Genomic DNA, 17,062 nt, shown 5'->3' on the forward strand with positions numbered 1-17,062 from the left:
AATCTCGTACTTTTTTAGAAGGCAAATCACTGCATATGTGTTTCAGTACGTGTCTAAAGTGCTCAAAAGCCTGCCCTAAATTATACTAAAAATTGTGCGTCGTACAATCAAAGGAGATTTATAGTACTTGTGATGGACCCCTCGTGGGGCCTCGTGTTTGTTTTGGTCGCTGTCACTTTGGCAAAGCAAAATCGCAGCAATCCTGGTGCAATAATGAAACGGTGAACGAACGGGATCGGGAATTTCGTTCTCATCGCCAAAGTGACCAGTAAAATGCTGCAGGGTATGTTTAGATTGGCGTACAGCAAGCAAAAGTTGCTCTGTCGATACTATGTCCGCAAAGCGCGAAATCCCGGCATCGATCGACGTGCGGCACTGCTGCCGGATGACGCAAAACCGGAGGAGTATGCAGGGCTAGAGGACAGCGAATCCAACTTCTACGACGTGCACCGAAGCCATAAGCAGTACGAAGCGGAGCAGGCCCAGTACCGCGACCGGCTGCAGACGTGGATCGTGGGCAATAAGTATTTCAAATCGAAGCAACTAAACTTTCTCTCCTGGTCGGAGAAGGAACAGATCCGCTACCTGTACGGGCACGACGCGGACGAGTGGACCATCGACAGGCTGACCGAAAGCTTTCCGGCCGATCGCTACACCATAGCGAAAATCGTAAAGACCAAGTGGCAGCCGAAGGACGAGAAGCGTATCGAGCGGCACGATGCGGTGGTCAAGGAAAACTGGCAGATGTTTTGCAGTGGCCGCATCAAGCACATTGATCCCGGATTTGCTCAGCATTTGAAAAAGTTCGCCCAGCGTAACATATTCGACGGTGTGCCACCGAGGACGCCGGTAAAACGCGTGCACGAACTCCGCCCACTGCCCGAGGGACAGTTTAGTGCGATAATTACGAGCTGCAAAACGTACCAAACGCGTACAGCGGAAGACAATGAATCTCAGCAAATGCTGCTGGATGGTAGCGGGCAGCCCGATGAGAATGTGGAACAGATAGAACTAAGTTCGCATGCTCCCAAACATGACTCATTTTTGATGGGAGACATTCAAAACACAAAGCTGGTCACGCTTAGTGAAATGAAGCGACGGAGCGGTCTTCCAACGGCCACCAATGACGGCGATGGGATTGATTTCCAAGCACCTCTTGCCCTAAAGCCTGGATTCGTGGATAAACTGGAGAAAGATCGTAACGAATCGGTGATGCTGACGGATTCATCGTACGAGGCACGCAGTGCGAAGAAAGAAGACATCAAAGAGTTTATCCAAATTCCCAAAAAACTTTACAAAAAAGGAGCCACGTATCAGCTGGATGACTGTTTTTACGACGACGACGGAGAGTTCCTATACCGAGTGCCTGGCATGACTGGACATAGAAAAACGTGAGTGGCATGTGAAACGATCAATTGCGGGACACAATAAAGTCATTGCCCATTTAAGTAACAATAAATTTTGAGTTATCCGATCCGAAATCTTCGGTTGGCATCCTTCTAGCCACTTTAGTATTGGCCTGCCGCTGATTGGTGCCTGCTCTATCTACATTCCCGTTCGCCTTCGCCTGCTGTTGCTACTTTTCGCGTACCACGCGTGTCGCCCTCGAGTACCGTAGGTCACGGGATGGTCTTATCGCCTTTTGCAGAAGCCAATCGGCGCCTGGTTCAATTCTTTCCTCGACTAATTGACTGGAGCCGACTTCCGTTCCTGACGGGCTAACAATTTAATCATCCGAACCTCTAGCTTTCTAATGCTAATGACATCGAGCTCGCGACGCACTCCTCGGCGCATTTCTCGGCATCGGCGCGTGTTTGGCAGCGATAACGTGTTTGGCAATGATTAGTTAGTTGTCGGAACCGCGCAAAGCGCATTGCAATGGTTGCGGGATCAATCGTGAACGTAGCAAAATGACATCGATAGAAGAGTTTGCTCTTCTTTCGATTTCGTTTGACTACCGCCTAAAAACACCGTCTGATAAGGATATTGTGGGGACATGAATTGAAAAAACCCCAACCTGTCTAGTAGATCCCGTTCTCGGGGGTCAACATGTCAGGGTAGGTTCCACTTTTTACACTCGAAATAGATGATCCCGAATCCATGCATCTAATTAATCTTGCATGTTGTATGTACTTTGTATGTAGTAATTAATGTACCCAACGATCGTGCTCTGAACTCTGGCGACTGGCGACTGGCGACAGGCTAACATCGGTCGTGTTGAGCTCAAGAAGATGCGACAACAAACGCCGCTCTACTCGTGCTCTCGTCGTTCGATCGTGTGATCGTTTCAATCTATTGATCTTGAACCTAGTTACTCTGTGTGTTTCTACTATTTGCTTTTAGCTGTATTTTTTAAAATTATAACGACGAATTATAATGATATTCTTCTTCTTCCTCTTCTTCTTCGGAAACAACCGGTGAGCGGTCTTATCATGCACCAGACACAATGTTAATCTCTGGATGCTTTCTGTAACAGTTCGTTTTTTCGGGCGAGGTTGTAGGTCTCGCGCCAACCCCCTGTCACGCCGGTATCGGGAATCGAAACCATGGCTGGCTGCGTGACAACCGATCCAGGGATAATGATATTATTAGTTGATTATTATTATAATGATAGTTGTAAGTTTGTCTAACAAGCGGATGAATGTTAGTACTCTTCGATCTTAATCTAAATCCCAACGATCATGGGCAAGGCGCACACTCCCGAACTTTGTTGTTAGTAGCAGCAAAAAGCATTCGCCAATTTGCAATTCGGCAACTCTCTATGATAAGACTAATGCTAGATTACAGGATGAGTGCCGTTAACGAGGATCTTCGTTAGTCCGTGGCCAGCAGCGCAGCAGATTGGTCCTGCTTAAGTCTGGTGCTTGCAACAAATCTTTTTCCGGTGATACCCATTGCTTATCCCTGTTCGTATGATCAGTGGCAAATAGTAGATATTCTGAGGCGTAGATTAGTTTAGCGTCTGAAGGTAAAGTTTGTTCGTAATGCTGTGCATAAAAGCCGAATTTTATGATCGTCATCCTTGATTGACAAAAGCTGTAAGAACGATCTAGTGTGGTAAATTGATCGAAAATTGTGTAACTAAACCGTATGAGTACGTAAAACAAATGTGAAACGCGCCCATTTCATGCATCAACAGTCTTTGGCGCTCCGGTCCGGCCAATATTCCGTTTGTTTTCCGTTCCGTCAATCTTCGAAATGTTTACTGTTGGCTGATACCTGTTGGCTGCTTATCGAAACAACGGAATTTCGCAATTTGGGTGATACTGCCTTTATCGCTCGGCCAAGTCGTTCACTTCAGCAAAAGATGGGTGGCGAAAACAGTGAAACTGCCGATGGTATCATTGGGAGTAGCACAAATGGGAAAGCACCACAGCACAACAGTGAACCGAATCAGGGCGGGGTGAGCTTGTTTTGGCAAAACTTGACCGTAGTCCCCGACACGAGTCCCGACAAACACAACCCACAACCGGTGCTGAATGACATCACTGGAACTCTACAGCCGGGCACGCTGGTAGCCCTGATGGGGCCGAGTGGCGTTACAGGCAAAATGTCCGTTACAGGTGACGTTCGGGTGAACGGGTGTCCCATCGGTCCGTACATGTACAACATCAGTGGCTACATTTACCAGGACGAGTTGCTGCCGGCTTCGATCACGGTTCGCGAACACCTGGAGCTGATGGCGAACCTGAAGCTAGGGGGAACCGTTTCGTCGCAGCTTAAGCGTACCATGATCGGGGAGCTCCTATCGATGACCGGGTTGGAGAAGTGTGCCGGAACCAGGATCGACGCTGGCATCGGTGGCTTCGGCAAGACGCTGTCGGGTGGTGAAAAGAAGCGGCTTGCCTTTGCCGTCGAGATGCTGTCCCGGCCGCGGTTTCTGTTCTGCGACGAACCGACGACCGGCCTCGACTCGTACAGTGCCCGCCAGCTGGTGGCCATGATGCAAACGTTGACCCGCGCCGGAACCACGGTGCTGTGTAGCATCCATCAGCCCTCGGAGGAGCTGTTTTTCGAGTTCGATAGCGTCATCCTGCTGACCGGGGGCAGGACCGGCTTTATCGGTACACCGCGCGGGGCAGTTCAGTTCTTCGGGCTCGAGTGCGCTCCGGGCTACAATACGGCCGACGTTCTCGTGAAGGCTCTCGCCACGCCGACCACGGCCACGGGCAACGGATTCACGACGGGTGGTATGTGTCCGAATGCGATCTGCAACTGCTACGCCGCCAGTGAGTCGGCACGGTACCAGGAGGCACTGATCAGTGCGGAGCTGTATCGGTGTGCGACCGACGGCCGGAACCTCCAGTTCCTGCTGCAGATGGCGAGGGAAGCTCACCACCGCCGTTGGTTCTACACGCTTCTGTGGCTAGTGTACCGCAATATGCTCCAGTCGCATCGCAACCCGAACCTTCAGTACTACAAGGTGGTTCAGCGGATAGTAAGTGCTCCATTTTAGTGCCGTTTGGTGTCACCACTGTTACTCTCAGGGTTGGTAAAGATGGGCCCATTTTTCGTAAGACGGCCACTTGACGTGTGACGAGTTCATATGCTTGATAAGCCGGTGCAACCGTTTTTGCGTGTTGTGACAGCACAATTACCTCATGGCACGTCGTAGGTTAGCGCGATTATCATTGTTAAGGTCCCACCGACGGTTTCATTGATGGGCCAGTGTTAGTAAGGCTGTTTCAGTGACGATTTATGCGACCACCGTTATTGGTTACGATCTTGAGGTTGGTTAGGAGAGCGTCTTTTTCGACCGACCTCAGGCCACTCGACGGGTGACTTCGAGTTCATTAGCTTGATAAGCCGGTGCAACCGTTTTTGTGTGTTTTGAAAGCACAATTACCCCATGGCACGAGGCAGTGTCGTAGGTTAGCGCGATTATCACCAGCAGCCTTGGCGGCCGATTCTGCTTAGAAGGAAAAAAAACCCTCTAGATTGCTAAGTTTTGCGGTACTTCTAGGTGATCGCGTTGTTGGTGGGGCTCTGCTTTTCGAACTCGATCCAGCTAACGCAGAAGGGCGTCCAGGCGATGCAGGGTGTCATATTTCTTATCGTCTCCGAGAACACGTTTCTGCCGATGTACGCGGCCCTGTCACTGTTTCCGGAGAGCTTTCCACTGTTTCAGCGCGAGAAAAAGGCCAACCTGTACGGTACGGCTCAGTTCTACGTCGCACACGTCCTGTCGATGGTGAGGTCAAACGGGAAAATTGCTGGAGGAGATCCTTTTCATGAGCCTTTTCTTTAACTTTGACCCCCGACATCTAGACCCCGTTTATACTGCTCGAAACGTGTGCCTTTATACTGATCGTGTACTTTCTCGCCAACCTGAGACCCACGCTCCTCGCCCTAGCGGTCACGGTAGCTGTTTCGGTGCTCGTCATCAACGTTTCCATCGCTTGCGGATGCTTCTTTTCGACCCTGTTTCCATCGATTGCCTCCGCGATGGCGTACCTGGTGCCGTTCGACTACATCCTCATGATCACGTCGGGGATATTCATCAAAATTTGGTACGACTCTGCTCCGGTGGCTGGGGAACAGTGGAATTTAACATTTGTACCATTTTCACTCGCCACAGGTCAATGCCGAGGTACCTCCGCTGGATGCCGTTAGTTTCGTGGATGATGTTTGCCAGCGAAGCCGTCTCCATTGCGCAGTGGGACGGTGTAAAGACCATCGGTGAGGAATGTCGGCCAAAGGGCCCGGCTGAACCGGCCGATAACCTAAACTGTGTGTGTGTTTTCTGCAGAATGTTCTAGCATAATTCCGAGCGTGTGTTTGCACAACGGCGAGGAGGTCCTGGCACAGTATTCGTTTAGCGCCACCCATCTACGGACGGATTTATTGGCGCTCGTTGGGCAGTACTTCATCTTCCACGCGCTGGCATTACTGTGCCTCGCAAGACGGGTCGCCACCAGTTAGTTGATTAGATCGGGTGACACTCGTCGGTAGTGTTCCTTATAGGACTTTAGGGAATAAGTGTAAGTCCGACCAACTATTGTTAGAATCTAAAAGTAATTGCTAATCGACTGAATGTTATTGTTTACGCATTTTGCTAGTTATGTTATGATCGTGTAAGCCACCGTAAGATGTACAATCGCTCATTGCATTCTCTGCGAAAAGTGAAACAAAACAAACCGCAGATCAATAAATATTCCACTTAGTAATCCGCAAACTAATCACTACCCGCCATTGCCGAATCAACAGGGGAAGCGGCCATATTTAGATGGTTTTAGCAAACGCAATGCTATTACGCTGACCAATCAGCTGCGTGTCGGAAAGGGGGCGTGATCGGGGCCCTGTTGCCGTTACATTCTGTACCGGCTTCGGCTGCCTCTAACCAAGGTCTGCGCTCCTGTTAGAAATCGGACAGATTTTAGTGCACACTTTTGGTGACGCTTTTCCGAGGCGAGGAGCCATACCTTCGTGGTGAATATGAACTAGAGGCGCTGCAGTTTAATTTGGATAATTTTAGTTTCTTTATATTGAATCAAAATAAATGCAATTCCACGGCGTGGTTTTTTGTGAAATACCGAGGCAATATTTTAACGGCATCATTGAAGGGCGCCGATGGCACAGTCTTATTTTCTTTCAGCAAACAAATTCTGCCACTTTCTTTCGCAAGCCCCACAAACTTCACACGCAAAGGACACACGTATTTACTTTAAAATATTGCATTTTATTGCCATCTTTTGTCAACATACAATGTTCAAGCGGTTATTGGTTCTTCTAAAAACTGCTAGCTACGTATAAAATGTGTTCACTTGTTCGTCGCTGGCTGGCTCAAGTTACTTCGTTGGCTTTGTTACCGCTATATCTACCGCTCGATCGGTGCAATGATTTCCGTGGAGATGGAAAACATATCGTCGTCCCCGCTACTGGCCCCGCTGTCCACCTCCTCCTGGTCGTTGTCGTCGTCATCGTCCTCGTTGGTTTGCACGCGATCGTAGCGTATGCTAGCCAACCCGGAGCTACCACCGTCGGCCGCACTGGTGAGCTCCTCGAGCATGCTGCCTCCGCCGGGCGATCCCTGGAAGCAGCGGAGCCACAGCAGGTAAATCACACCGAAGGCTCCGGTCAGCACCAGCCCCAGGAAGAGGAGCGGCACGAAGTATGATGACGACGGCTTGCTGCTCGTTCCGACATCATCAGGCGCTGTCGCCGTCGCCGGTGGCGAAGCTCCTGGTCGCACGAGTCCTTTCAGACGGCCGCCACTTTCGGCCGACGGTGGACGTTTTGCGTTGATTGACACACAGATGGCGCTGCTGCCGTTGCGGGTTCCGTACGCTGCTGGCTCGAAGCGAAAAGCTGCCTGACACTCGATACACTCGGTTGGTCCGGGGCCGGCACACTTGAGGCACGTGGTATGGCACTGAAGGCAGCCGGCCGCGTCGGAAGATCGATTGGATGCCGTCGCGGAAGCGGAAGCTTCCTGCCCAATCGCCTGGAACGACGATAACGGTGGCGAAGTTTCATCGAACACCTGTTGCGGCTGTTGGCGTCGTTTGCGCAGAGAAGACGCCGGCAGCGGTTGTTGCTGGATGTTCGTTGGCCTCTCGTCGTCGTCCGAGGCGCTCGGTTGTTGTGGGGCCGCGGAAGAAAAGGTCCCCGGAGGACACCGGAGGTAGCAGCGGCCCTTGTACAGATACGACTGGGGCTTGCAAGCTAAGGGAACGAGAGAGTGAAAGAGAATAATTATAAAATTTACCGCCTTATCATCAAGACGCGTTAGCGACAAACTAAAGAGGCACCATATCTGGAGGTTTGCTTTTTCACTAATCATAAATGTATAATACAGTTAATCTTTTAATGCTTCCAGTCCGTTACTATTTCCATACACTTAAAACCAATTGAATGTTCTACCTTAGCAAAACCAAGCTTAAATTAGTGGCCCTCGCGGGTTAATTTTTTAACGGAAACTCCTTAATTCACCATACTTGTGTTAGGGCATCTTTCAAATATCGTTCAAATTCAAAGATGGTATGTACAAATTAGTATCATGCACTCATGCAGGACAACAGAATAATTAGCAGTTAGAAACAATAGTCACATGCAGTCCAAACTTATGCTAAAATTATAGAATTATCAATAACTCGAAGACAAGTAAGTTCCAATCGATCGGAAACAGCAAATAAGGAGAAAACCAAACGGAACAAAACGGATAAACTCAAAACGGAAACTCAACTGGACACGCTTAAAGTACGGAACCAACAAAGCATTAGCTCGCAGCAAACTAAACGCATTAATTCGCTCGAAACAAAACAGAGAAGTATACAACAGTCTAACAAAGGTAAATACACAAACCGAAGTGTGAATGCTTCTGTTGTTCACGTTGAGTGGGGTCTCGCCTGTTTGTGTTTAGTGTACTTTCGGCCGTTGGTGGTGTGTCCTTCGATCGCGATCATGCTTCGCGCGTTCGGAGTGGCTTGGGCTTTCGCAAAGAAGTATTAGAGAGCGCGGTGTGCGTGTCTGTGTGTGTTTTGGAGCCTTTGCCTGCTTTGTTGACCAATTTATTAACAAACGTTACCCGAGATGAGTGTTCCCAACGGGGAAGTGTACTAAAACAATACCAACAAGCCTAACGAAACAAAGGCATAGTTACACATGTACAGATATTATTTTACAAAAGGATGTTTTACTAAAAAAAACACAATCGCACCGGGCTAACACTATTGGGGGGCTATGGACAAAAAACATTACAAACTAATACACAATCCCATCATAATACAAATGGTGTGGCACTTAAACTTAAATGGATAATAGCAAATAAGAGAGGGAGAAAGGGAGACAGAGAACCAGTAACCTTTTTCGGTGTCCGCATGACGGTGCGCGTCTGGCCGTTCTGGCGGGTCGCGGTGGGTCGCGGAGCTGCCGTGATGGGGACCGGCGGTTCACTTCTACGGCCCCGACACTACTGCGGCCCGCCGTTAAGGGACGTAGCGTTCGCTTTGGCGGCGAAGCCTGTGGAAGGAATGAAAACCGATGTCCGCCGCCGAACACTGTGGGGTCCCCCACGCCCTCCCACACGCGCGCGAATTGAAATGATGATCTCTTGCTTGCTTTCTTTGCTACGCGTTATTTTATGGTTTGGTTTGTTGGAGTTTCATCCGCGATTTATTTCGCCGTCATTGTTTTATCAGCGTTTCGCTGCTGCTGCTGCTCTTCTCTTCTTACACACAAACACTATCCCATCGTTTCTGCGAAAACCCTCATTTCATTTGTTCGCTTTTGCGTTTTTTTTATGGAAGAAAGTGAACAAAAAAAAAATCACCAACAAAAAAGGGTTCGCCCACAAGAAACGGTCGGACTTTCTCCGACTTTTCCGTTTACAACGTGAGACCCACGAGGACGACGACGACCCACGTTCGGTGCGTAGGGTGCCGGTCGGGTCGGGGGGGGGGGCGACGGTATTACGTTTATAGTTTTACGGTCGATTAGTTTTACCGCCGTTTTTTTAGGGGGCTGGCCTGCAGCAGCGGACCGTTTTGGCTTCTTACACTCTAGGTGTTCCGGGGTTTGTGTCCACGTGCGTTCGTTATCGAACGCTTCGGTAGCATCATCAAAATGTGGTTCAAGCGCTCCCTACAGATCGAGGAATTTCATTGTTTTTTCCCCCTTTTCGTCTTACTTATACTATCCCCGCGGGAGTAGGCTATCAAATAATGGATGAGTTCTTACAAATTACACCTACACGTCCGACGCCGTCGCACTTTCTCCGTCGCGCTCATTTACACCTATCTAAACCCGGAAACTCGGTAGCCAGCTTTATCTGTTTCTGGCTGGCGAAAATTTCAATTTAACACGTTCTCTCTTACTTACCACTACCAGTGTTCCGTACTTAATTTTTTTTACAATTGATTTTTAAAAGAGTTGAATTTGTTACGTGTTTTTTTTCTCCTAGAATTCGCGCTCTTTCGCTCCCTAATATTTAATAGTTCCTAGTTGTGTTTGTGCGGCCATTTTTTAGTGTTACTGTTTCGTCCTGGTAAATGTTTTCCGGGCTGCTTTTAATGGATTTACGATTTTGGGTTGCCGTTCGCTTTAGTTTATCTACCTCACCACTGCGGAAGAGTGGCCGGACTTCGGGGCACGCGCGCACGGCGGTTCTTCGGCTTGTAAATTTGTCTATTTTCACCGCTCCGTTTCCGGCACATGGTTGACCATCGCAACATTTTATGGTACAAAACAGGTCCTACGTTAAGTTCATTTGGGTTGCTTCATCTGCGCGATTCGATCGGCTTTCGGTTTACTACTTACTTACAGTTCTGTGGCCTGTGGTGGCTTCTACACTAACCCCGCTCTACGTTACTCTAATTGCGCGGGGAGGGAAAGACTTTGTTCACTTTTTTCGTACACTTCGCCCCGCGCGTCGTGTTTCTTAAAAGTAGTGCATTTAAGATTCAAATTCCAGGATCAGGGGGGGATCAGGAGTTTGCCGCCGTGTAGCTTCTATCGTAGTTAAATAATGTTTACAGTGTGTAGATGCTAGTGCTGCTACTGCTGGTGCCCAATCATGTGTTTCGCCACACAAGGGCTCCAAACCGTAGAACAACATCATCGAAGCGCTATCCTCTTGACTAGACTAGACGCGCGCGCCTAGAACCCTCTGTCAGCACAGTGCGCGCGTCGTGCGCGTTTGTGATGTATCTCTGGGAGTTGTTAGAAAAGTTAACTACCCACATGTTTCGGGCGGGAGGCATTTCTAAATGGGACCCTGAACAGGAAGTGACACAAGCGCGGCATTCCAATCCGAGAGTATTCGCTTCGTACGCGTGAAGGGCACTGAGCGGAGGCCGTAATCACAAGGACGGTGTGTCTAGGCAGGGCGGTCCCGGTCCGAGAGAACCGGTGCCCTAGCGTGTGGAGTGCTAGTGCTTCCTTTTTTCCTTCCTCGTAACCTTTGGCAGTGTGTATGTGATGACCATGATGATGATGATACTGATGATGATGAAGGTGCAAAATCTCGCCTTAGAAGAGCGCACCGGATCGTAACCGAACGCGCTCTTTCCTTCGATTCAGCGGTCGCGGTAGATACCGCCGAATAAGTACACCAGATAAACGAAGCGTTTAGCTTTAATAATCTCTCAAAAAAATCCAAGGGAAAAAACAGGAGAACATGTTTTAAAGCCCGAGGGCTCCTCCTCGTGGGGGGCCGGAGCAAGAATCGTTCCGCGGACAGCGATATGTGTCGGTTTTCTTCAGATAAAATAAAAACGCTGGTAAAAGAAAAACTTAACAAACACGCGTAGTTACGGATAGTTTTCAACTAACTAATTGCTAAGAGTGTGATTGCTGATGATGTGCGCGTTTACGGCGAGCAGATATGTGAAAGAGTGAGACAGTACACCTAAATAGACGTAAATAATGGGGCTTGCAACATATTCTAAACCTTACTTTTGCACCATTTTGTTTGTTTTTGCACCAAGCGCGAACCGGCCCCCGGGGGGTCGGTTCAGTAACCGAACGGCGATATGATAGTTGAGCAGCAAGGAGTTTGAAACATTGAACCGATCACTGATAGAGTACATAGAGTGGCCTTAAACTTAATAAGCAGAAGCCGGGAACCGTGGACCATTGTTCGGGTGGCAACTTTGGGCAACTCACTATACGATATGGGGAGTTATTTTGGTGTAACGGACAAAAGACCAGAGCGACAGACAAACGCAGATTTCAGGCGGGGAACAGCATGAATCTGGAGACAACCCAACCCGACGCGCAATCTGCGGGAATAGAACCGAGGGCCGTTTTTGAAACGTGGCCACATTGGATACACGACAAGCTGTTGAGACATTGATTGAAGCAGCCGTCCCGTTTGATGGGCCATCCTGTAAGCCCTCGCCTGTAATGCATTGATAATGATGTTGTAAGTTCTCGTTGCTTATTAATCGCTTAATCTGGATAAAACCTCACGGAGCATGCCGAGTGTGCCGCGGCAGCCACCGAGCAACATTTATTCGAAGTCCTCCGTCCCTGCCCCCTGCAGGCGGATTATTAATTTCCGACTTTGGAGCACCAAAAATTGCACTCATCTTTTGTGTTTTTTTTTCATCTTCCATGCGGCGGCACGTGTGCGGCGCGTTGTTGTAGGGTACTTTTCACAGTCAAACACGAGCCACGAGCGCCAGCTAGCCAGCGGCGGGTTCACATGATTACACTCGCCCCGTGTTCGTGGTCCGAGAAGTCAGCACCACGGACGCGTGGCATGGCACTTCTTTTGCCCCCCCCGGCTTATCGGCCACTTTCCACGTCGGCGGGTAATGTTTGTCTGGGTGAGCGCCGCTGATAGACCCCCAATTTTCCACCCCTACATCGCCCGGCCAACCATTTTCTTGCCCGACGACCTCATTGCGGAGACGACGGACCATTTGCATAATGGAGGCCCGAGTGAGGCGCCCGCGCGCGCACGGGTGCCCCTGATTACTCGAGATTAAAAGCTTGAAGCGTGAATAAATTTCGTTCACTTTCAATTTGGCTTTGGCCGCTCGCTTTGGTCCGGCGTCGACTCGTGTCACGGCGCTTCACAAAGTTCATCGCGGGGAGAGCGAGCGTTGCGCTGGAAAATTGCGCTGCACTTGTGCGCCCCGGACGAACGGCTAAACGACTTAATTTAATAACGCAGGTCGTGGGTTCGGCCACCACTTTGGTGGGACTGGAAATGGAGAGAAAGGATTCTTGAACTGAATCCTGGGGCTTTTTTGAATTGCTTGGTTGTGTTGGCGAAGAACTTTATTAAAACTTCGCCCAAGCTGACCGCGGCGCTTTAAAGTTTGCTTGATTCGAATTTCATGACAACGTTTCGTAGAAACGTCGATTGAATCTTGGGTCCTCGGTCCGAACGGATCTCAGGCATTCAACCGTAAACTAAACGCCGGTAACCCTTGTCCGGGGGAGAAAGTGTCAACTTGCAGCAGCTAACTCATCCCGACGTTCGACGGTCGCCCGACCTGCTCGTCCGTCCGCCCACCTTGGGTTGCGTGTCTCCCCCCGGAGCGCGGTCCGGGACGATTATCATTTTCACTCTCTGCCCATCCTCTGCCACGGGCATAGCAAAAGGAGTTTCAAACGTTCCTTTGCATTCGTTCTATTTCACAAAAAGACCACTTGAGCGTCCGATTCCGGTTTCCGCCGGGTCCGTTTCCGGTTGCGGCTAGCGTTAAGCGGTTGGCGGGGTTACAGCTAAACTCTCTCTCGCTATCATTCTTCTTGACAGCGGTCAATAATAAATGAAGGGCAGCCTCCGATCGATTTCCAAGCGGCCCCTCTGACTTCTGTCGTCCTTTGACCATCATCATCGTAGTCGTCGTCGTCGCCGCAGTCGTCGTTGGCATGATTGAGGAGTGGATGTGACCGGAGCGAAATAAAGGCACGCACTCGGGGCACATTTCGTGTGTATGTCCTTGGGCCACAACATGTTTTAGCAAACAAACGACCAACATTATTTTCCTTAACTTTTCACCATTTCTGCTGCCAAAAGCTACGCTGCCCTGACTAACCCGTAAGTGAGTTTCGAACGTAAAAGTTCGTAACCAATTCAAACTTCGCGGCACATTATTGGCCATCACGCGTAAGCGCAAGTAGCATAATCAAAGCGCGATTAGTGATAAGTAACCGAACATCGAACGATTGGCTTGGCTATGGCACCATTACGCGACTAACCGAGAACATCGACATTATAATGGACCGTGTTTCCGAATGCGAGAGGCACATGGTAAATTGGCGGTTCGATAGCACAAAGTGGGAGGCGATTTTCACACAACAACCCAGCAGCTGGTGAGATCATCTTCACCCGAACGCGGCCACGGAGCCGAAGACAGAACAGGCGATAGCTTTTGTTTGGCAGAAAGCAATCTTTTTAGCATATAAAATATCGATGAGAAGTCACTCCTCCGTGCCACAGAGAACGGCACCACGCCGTGGCACGGTGGCCCAGACGAAAAGGTCCTCAGTCGGCCCCAGTTCGTCCGCCAAGCGGTCGTGGGAAATGAGATGAGAAATAAATGACTCTTCGCCACGGTACGCCTTCGGCCCTGGTCGTGGCGGCTTCTCTCGCCGGGAACACTGATAAAAATCAATTCTAAAATGCGGTGCGCTGCACACACACACAAACACACTTTGCACACAAACCGCAATCCGGTAAGCCATCGGAATCGAATCGAAAGCCCTCTCTGCGGCATCATGTCCCAGTCTGCGTTCGGAGTAGAACTGTAAACGGCAGCATCCACCAACTCCAACGGCACCGATCAATATTTCCAAGCGATCGATCCGTCGGTGTGGCTGCCAGTCTTCTGCGAGGCAGTCATCATTACGCGAAAAACAATCTCCCATCACAAGGCAATCGGCGGCCGTCGGGGTGGTCACAATGGTTCACCGTCGGCCATCGGAACAATCGGTATGTCGACACGCGATGGCGAACGGCGCGAGTGAATTAATAATGACTGCTCGATGACGCGCCAAAGGATGCAGTTTTTCCTTTTTCTTCCTGTTTTGGTTTGCGCCCCAGCGTGACCCGCCGGGCCGGGGCCGGTTGCTAAAAGAGAACAAAATGATGAAAGTTGCTACCATCGGCCATTTTAGCGGCTCGATTTTGTATCGTTTGCATAAATGTGCACTAGGCAGTTGCAGCGGCACATCCTGACTGAGAGGGTCACAGCCCCGCGGCGGCCTTCAGTGTGTCATGTTACAGCGCGGCGTTCGTACTTTTCTGTTTGCTTCGAAGCTTTCGTCGGTCCGTCTAATCCGTGCACTCTGCCGCCGTCGTCGTCCGTCCCACACACCGGTTCTGGTTCCACCACCACGTGCATCTCGCGCTGGGTTCCAGTTTTTGCTATTGACTTTCGACGACACAAATGAATTTTAATGAGAGCACAAAATGGTTCTCTGACTGTGTGTGCCACCCGTGATCTTCCCCGCGTTCCTGTGCTACTTTCTTCACATAATGCATTAATGATTCCGCTCCGTGGTATCGGCCATCGTTGCCATCTTTAATCCCGGGTCACCAGAGAAAGAGAGAGACAGAGCCGACACGACGATTGCGATATCATGAAAATAGAATCGAAATTTGTTTCCAAAGGCAATCTTTTGGACCGCACGCGCGCCCTTTTAAGGGCGGAACACCAATCCGACCGCGAGAACATCCGGGGGGGGGGGGGGGGCGCGGGGAGTCGAGGCAGAATCGGAATCGCTATGCAAATTGAGTTCGGGCGCAAGTAGATCAGTGACGCTTGGGCTCTCCTGGGGAACCAGAGGAAAAACCAAAAACAGGCTCCACTATCGAACGCCCTACACACACACACACACTTTCGACTTTTTCGGGGCGGGTGACCCTGTTTGCATATTGAGTAGGGTACGGAGCATAATAATGCTGTCTCCGCCGTCGTCACGGGGGTTTTGTGCCAATTTGTGCCGTCCGGCACACTGGCGTCGGTTGTGGCGAACTGGAAAACCCGTGCTACTTGGCAACGAGGCGTATCCACAGTGTCCACGGCGGACCCGGTCCGCCGGAAGATGGTGAGAGAGATAGAGAGTGCCGGTGGCGTGTTACTCTGTTTCACTCAACCGTTTACCAATAATGCGCCCGGATTGTGACCCATTAATTTAGCAACTGTTGTCTCGCCCGCAGGCCCACTTGGAAGGACGTGTGTGTGTGCGTTAGGAGACAATTGTTTCTTTTTATTGCTACTAGGGCGAGAGAAGGATCTAATGGGCACCTCCCGGGGGGAAGCTGGCCTAAAATGCGGCACAAAGATGGTGTCAATTTGCTGGAATTGAAAAAAAAATCCTGATGACTACAAGATTTCCTCGTTAGCATCTCATTCAGCAGTATGTTGCAAACTGGCGCGATTCGATTCAATTGTGCCGAACTTTTACGGAATAATGTCTACCTCTCGGCCGTGGCCAGGGACATGTGGGCCAACATTGGGCTATGTTTTCGTAGAACAATAGCTCCAATATCCACTCGCTTATCACTACTGAGAATGTTGCCAAATATGATGCTTAACTGTACGCCCTGAAATGTCCTTCCCAATGATAACAAACAAAAGGTAAAAGTAACTGATAAAAACTGATCGTAATTTAACAATATCGATTGCGAACATCCGAAACCAATGGTCCACGGCCCTTCCTGCACACGCGCGAGTTGTTTCGAAACCGGATAGCGCCCGGCGGAAGGCTTGGCGGACACACACACGCGCAGGGTTGGTTGTGCGCCGCGCGGGGTATTTGGAACACGATTTTTCTAGCGCCTCTTTGCTTCTTGTGTCATTCGCTGTTGTCGCACTAGCCCGCGGTGTGCGGTAATTGGTTGCCTAAAGCTTTAAAACCGTATCCAAAAAACATTACGGTCCGATTAGTTAGGTGATGTATATAATACGTGTAGGGTAAGGGCAGCTTGGCCGTTGACCGCTTCTTCTACGACCGTGCGCCATCAGTCCGGTAAAATGTTTCGCTTGTTTCGCTTGTTTCACTGTACAGAGCCTTAGCACCCGTGGCTTCACAATACACTACATACAGTGGTTCTCTTTTGGTTCCGATTCTGATACTTCCTACGCTCCTGGCAGCTGTTCCGGGACGACGGACAGCTCCGGTTGGCTCGCGGCGGCGCACCAGGTAAGTTCGTTCGTTTCGCTTCCTGGCTCTTCGGACTCCGCCGGAAGCTGGGCACGACGTGCGTCCGCGCTCCGTTCGCTGTTCGTTTATCGTTTTTCTTGCGCTTCCCGCACTCTTAAAGCTTGCTGGACAAACGTTTAAGATTACCTACTACTGATTGAGCTTACTTGTCTGTCGGAGTAAAACTGTGATAGGAACGAAACAAGCAGGGACAAACCTATGCAGCTGGCCGCGTCGACGAAGCGGGCGCACGATACAGCCGTCACGTCGTTCGAAGCCGTCCGCTGGACCTCGCCGTGTCCCTCTCCAATCTGTTAAGGGTGGTGGAAGAAAAGAAAACGCCCACAAGCATGAGAAACGGTCAATAGAAACTAATATTGGGCCAGTGGTGGCCGCGCCTCGGTGCGCCGCGGAGGGCGGCACAATAAAAGATGGCCATTTCGTTTATGAGAGGCAT

General features: G+C 50.1%; 3 protein-coding genes across 3 annotated transcripts in view; 2 read left to right on the forward strand and 1 right to left on the reverse strand.

The window, feature by feature from the left end:
* Positions 1-212: 212 nt before the first annotated feature.
* Positions 213-1,437, forward strand: LOC128274409 (uncharacterized). Its single transcript, XM_053012606.1, has one exon. It carries the CDS (start codon positions 274-276, stop codon positions 1,393-1,395), a length of 1,122 nt encoding a protein of 373 aa, XP_052868566.1. The 5' UTR covers positions 213-273; the 3' UTR covers positions 1,396-1,437.
* Positions 1,438-3,307: 1,870 nt separating this feature from the next.
* Positions 3,308-5,922, forward strand: LOC128269764 (protein scarlet-like). Its single transcript, XM_053007168.1, has 5 exons — positions 3,308-4,438; positions 4,964-5,191; positions 5,269-5,510; positions 5,579-5,679; positions 5,750-5,922. Exons 1-5 carry the CDS (start codon positions 3,308-3,310, stop codon positions 5,920-5,922), a joined length of 1,875 nt encoding a protein of 624 aa, XP_052863128.1.
* An 806-nt stretch (positions 5,923-6,728) lies between these two features.
* Positions 6,729-17,062, reverse strand: part of LOC128269765 (furin-like protease 1, isoforms 1/1-X/2) — an 81,779-nt gene continuing 71,445 nt past the window's right edge. The window contains exons 11-12 of the mRNA XM_053007169.1: positions 16,823-16,916; positions 6,729-7,665 (exon numbers count right to left, since the gene is read on the reverse strand). Coding sequence (XP_052863129.1) covers positions 6,818-7,665; positions 16,823-16,916 — 942 coding nt within the window. The 3' untranslated portion in view covers positions 6,729-6,817. The remainder of the gene's footprint in view (positions 7,666-16,822; positions 16,917-17,062) is intronic.

Source organism: Anopheles cruzii, chromosome 3, assembly GCF_943734635.1.
Source record: "Anopheles cruzii chromosome 3, idAnoCruzAS_RS32_06, whole genome shotgun sequence".
Classification (NCBI taxonomy): Eukaryota; Metazoa; Arthropoda; class Insecta; order Diptera; family Culicidae; genus Anopheles; species Anopheles cruzii.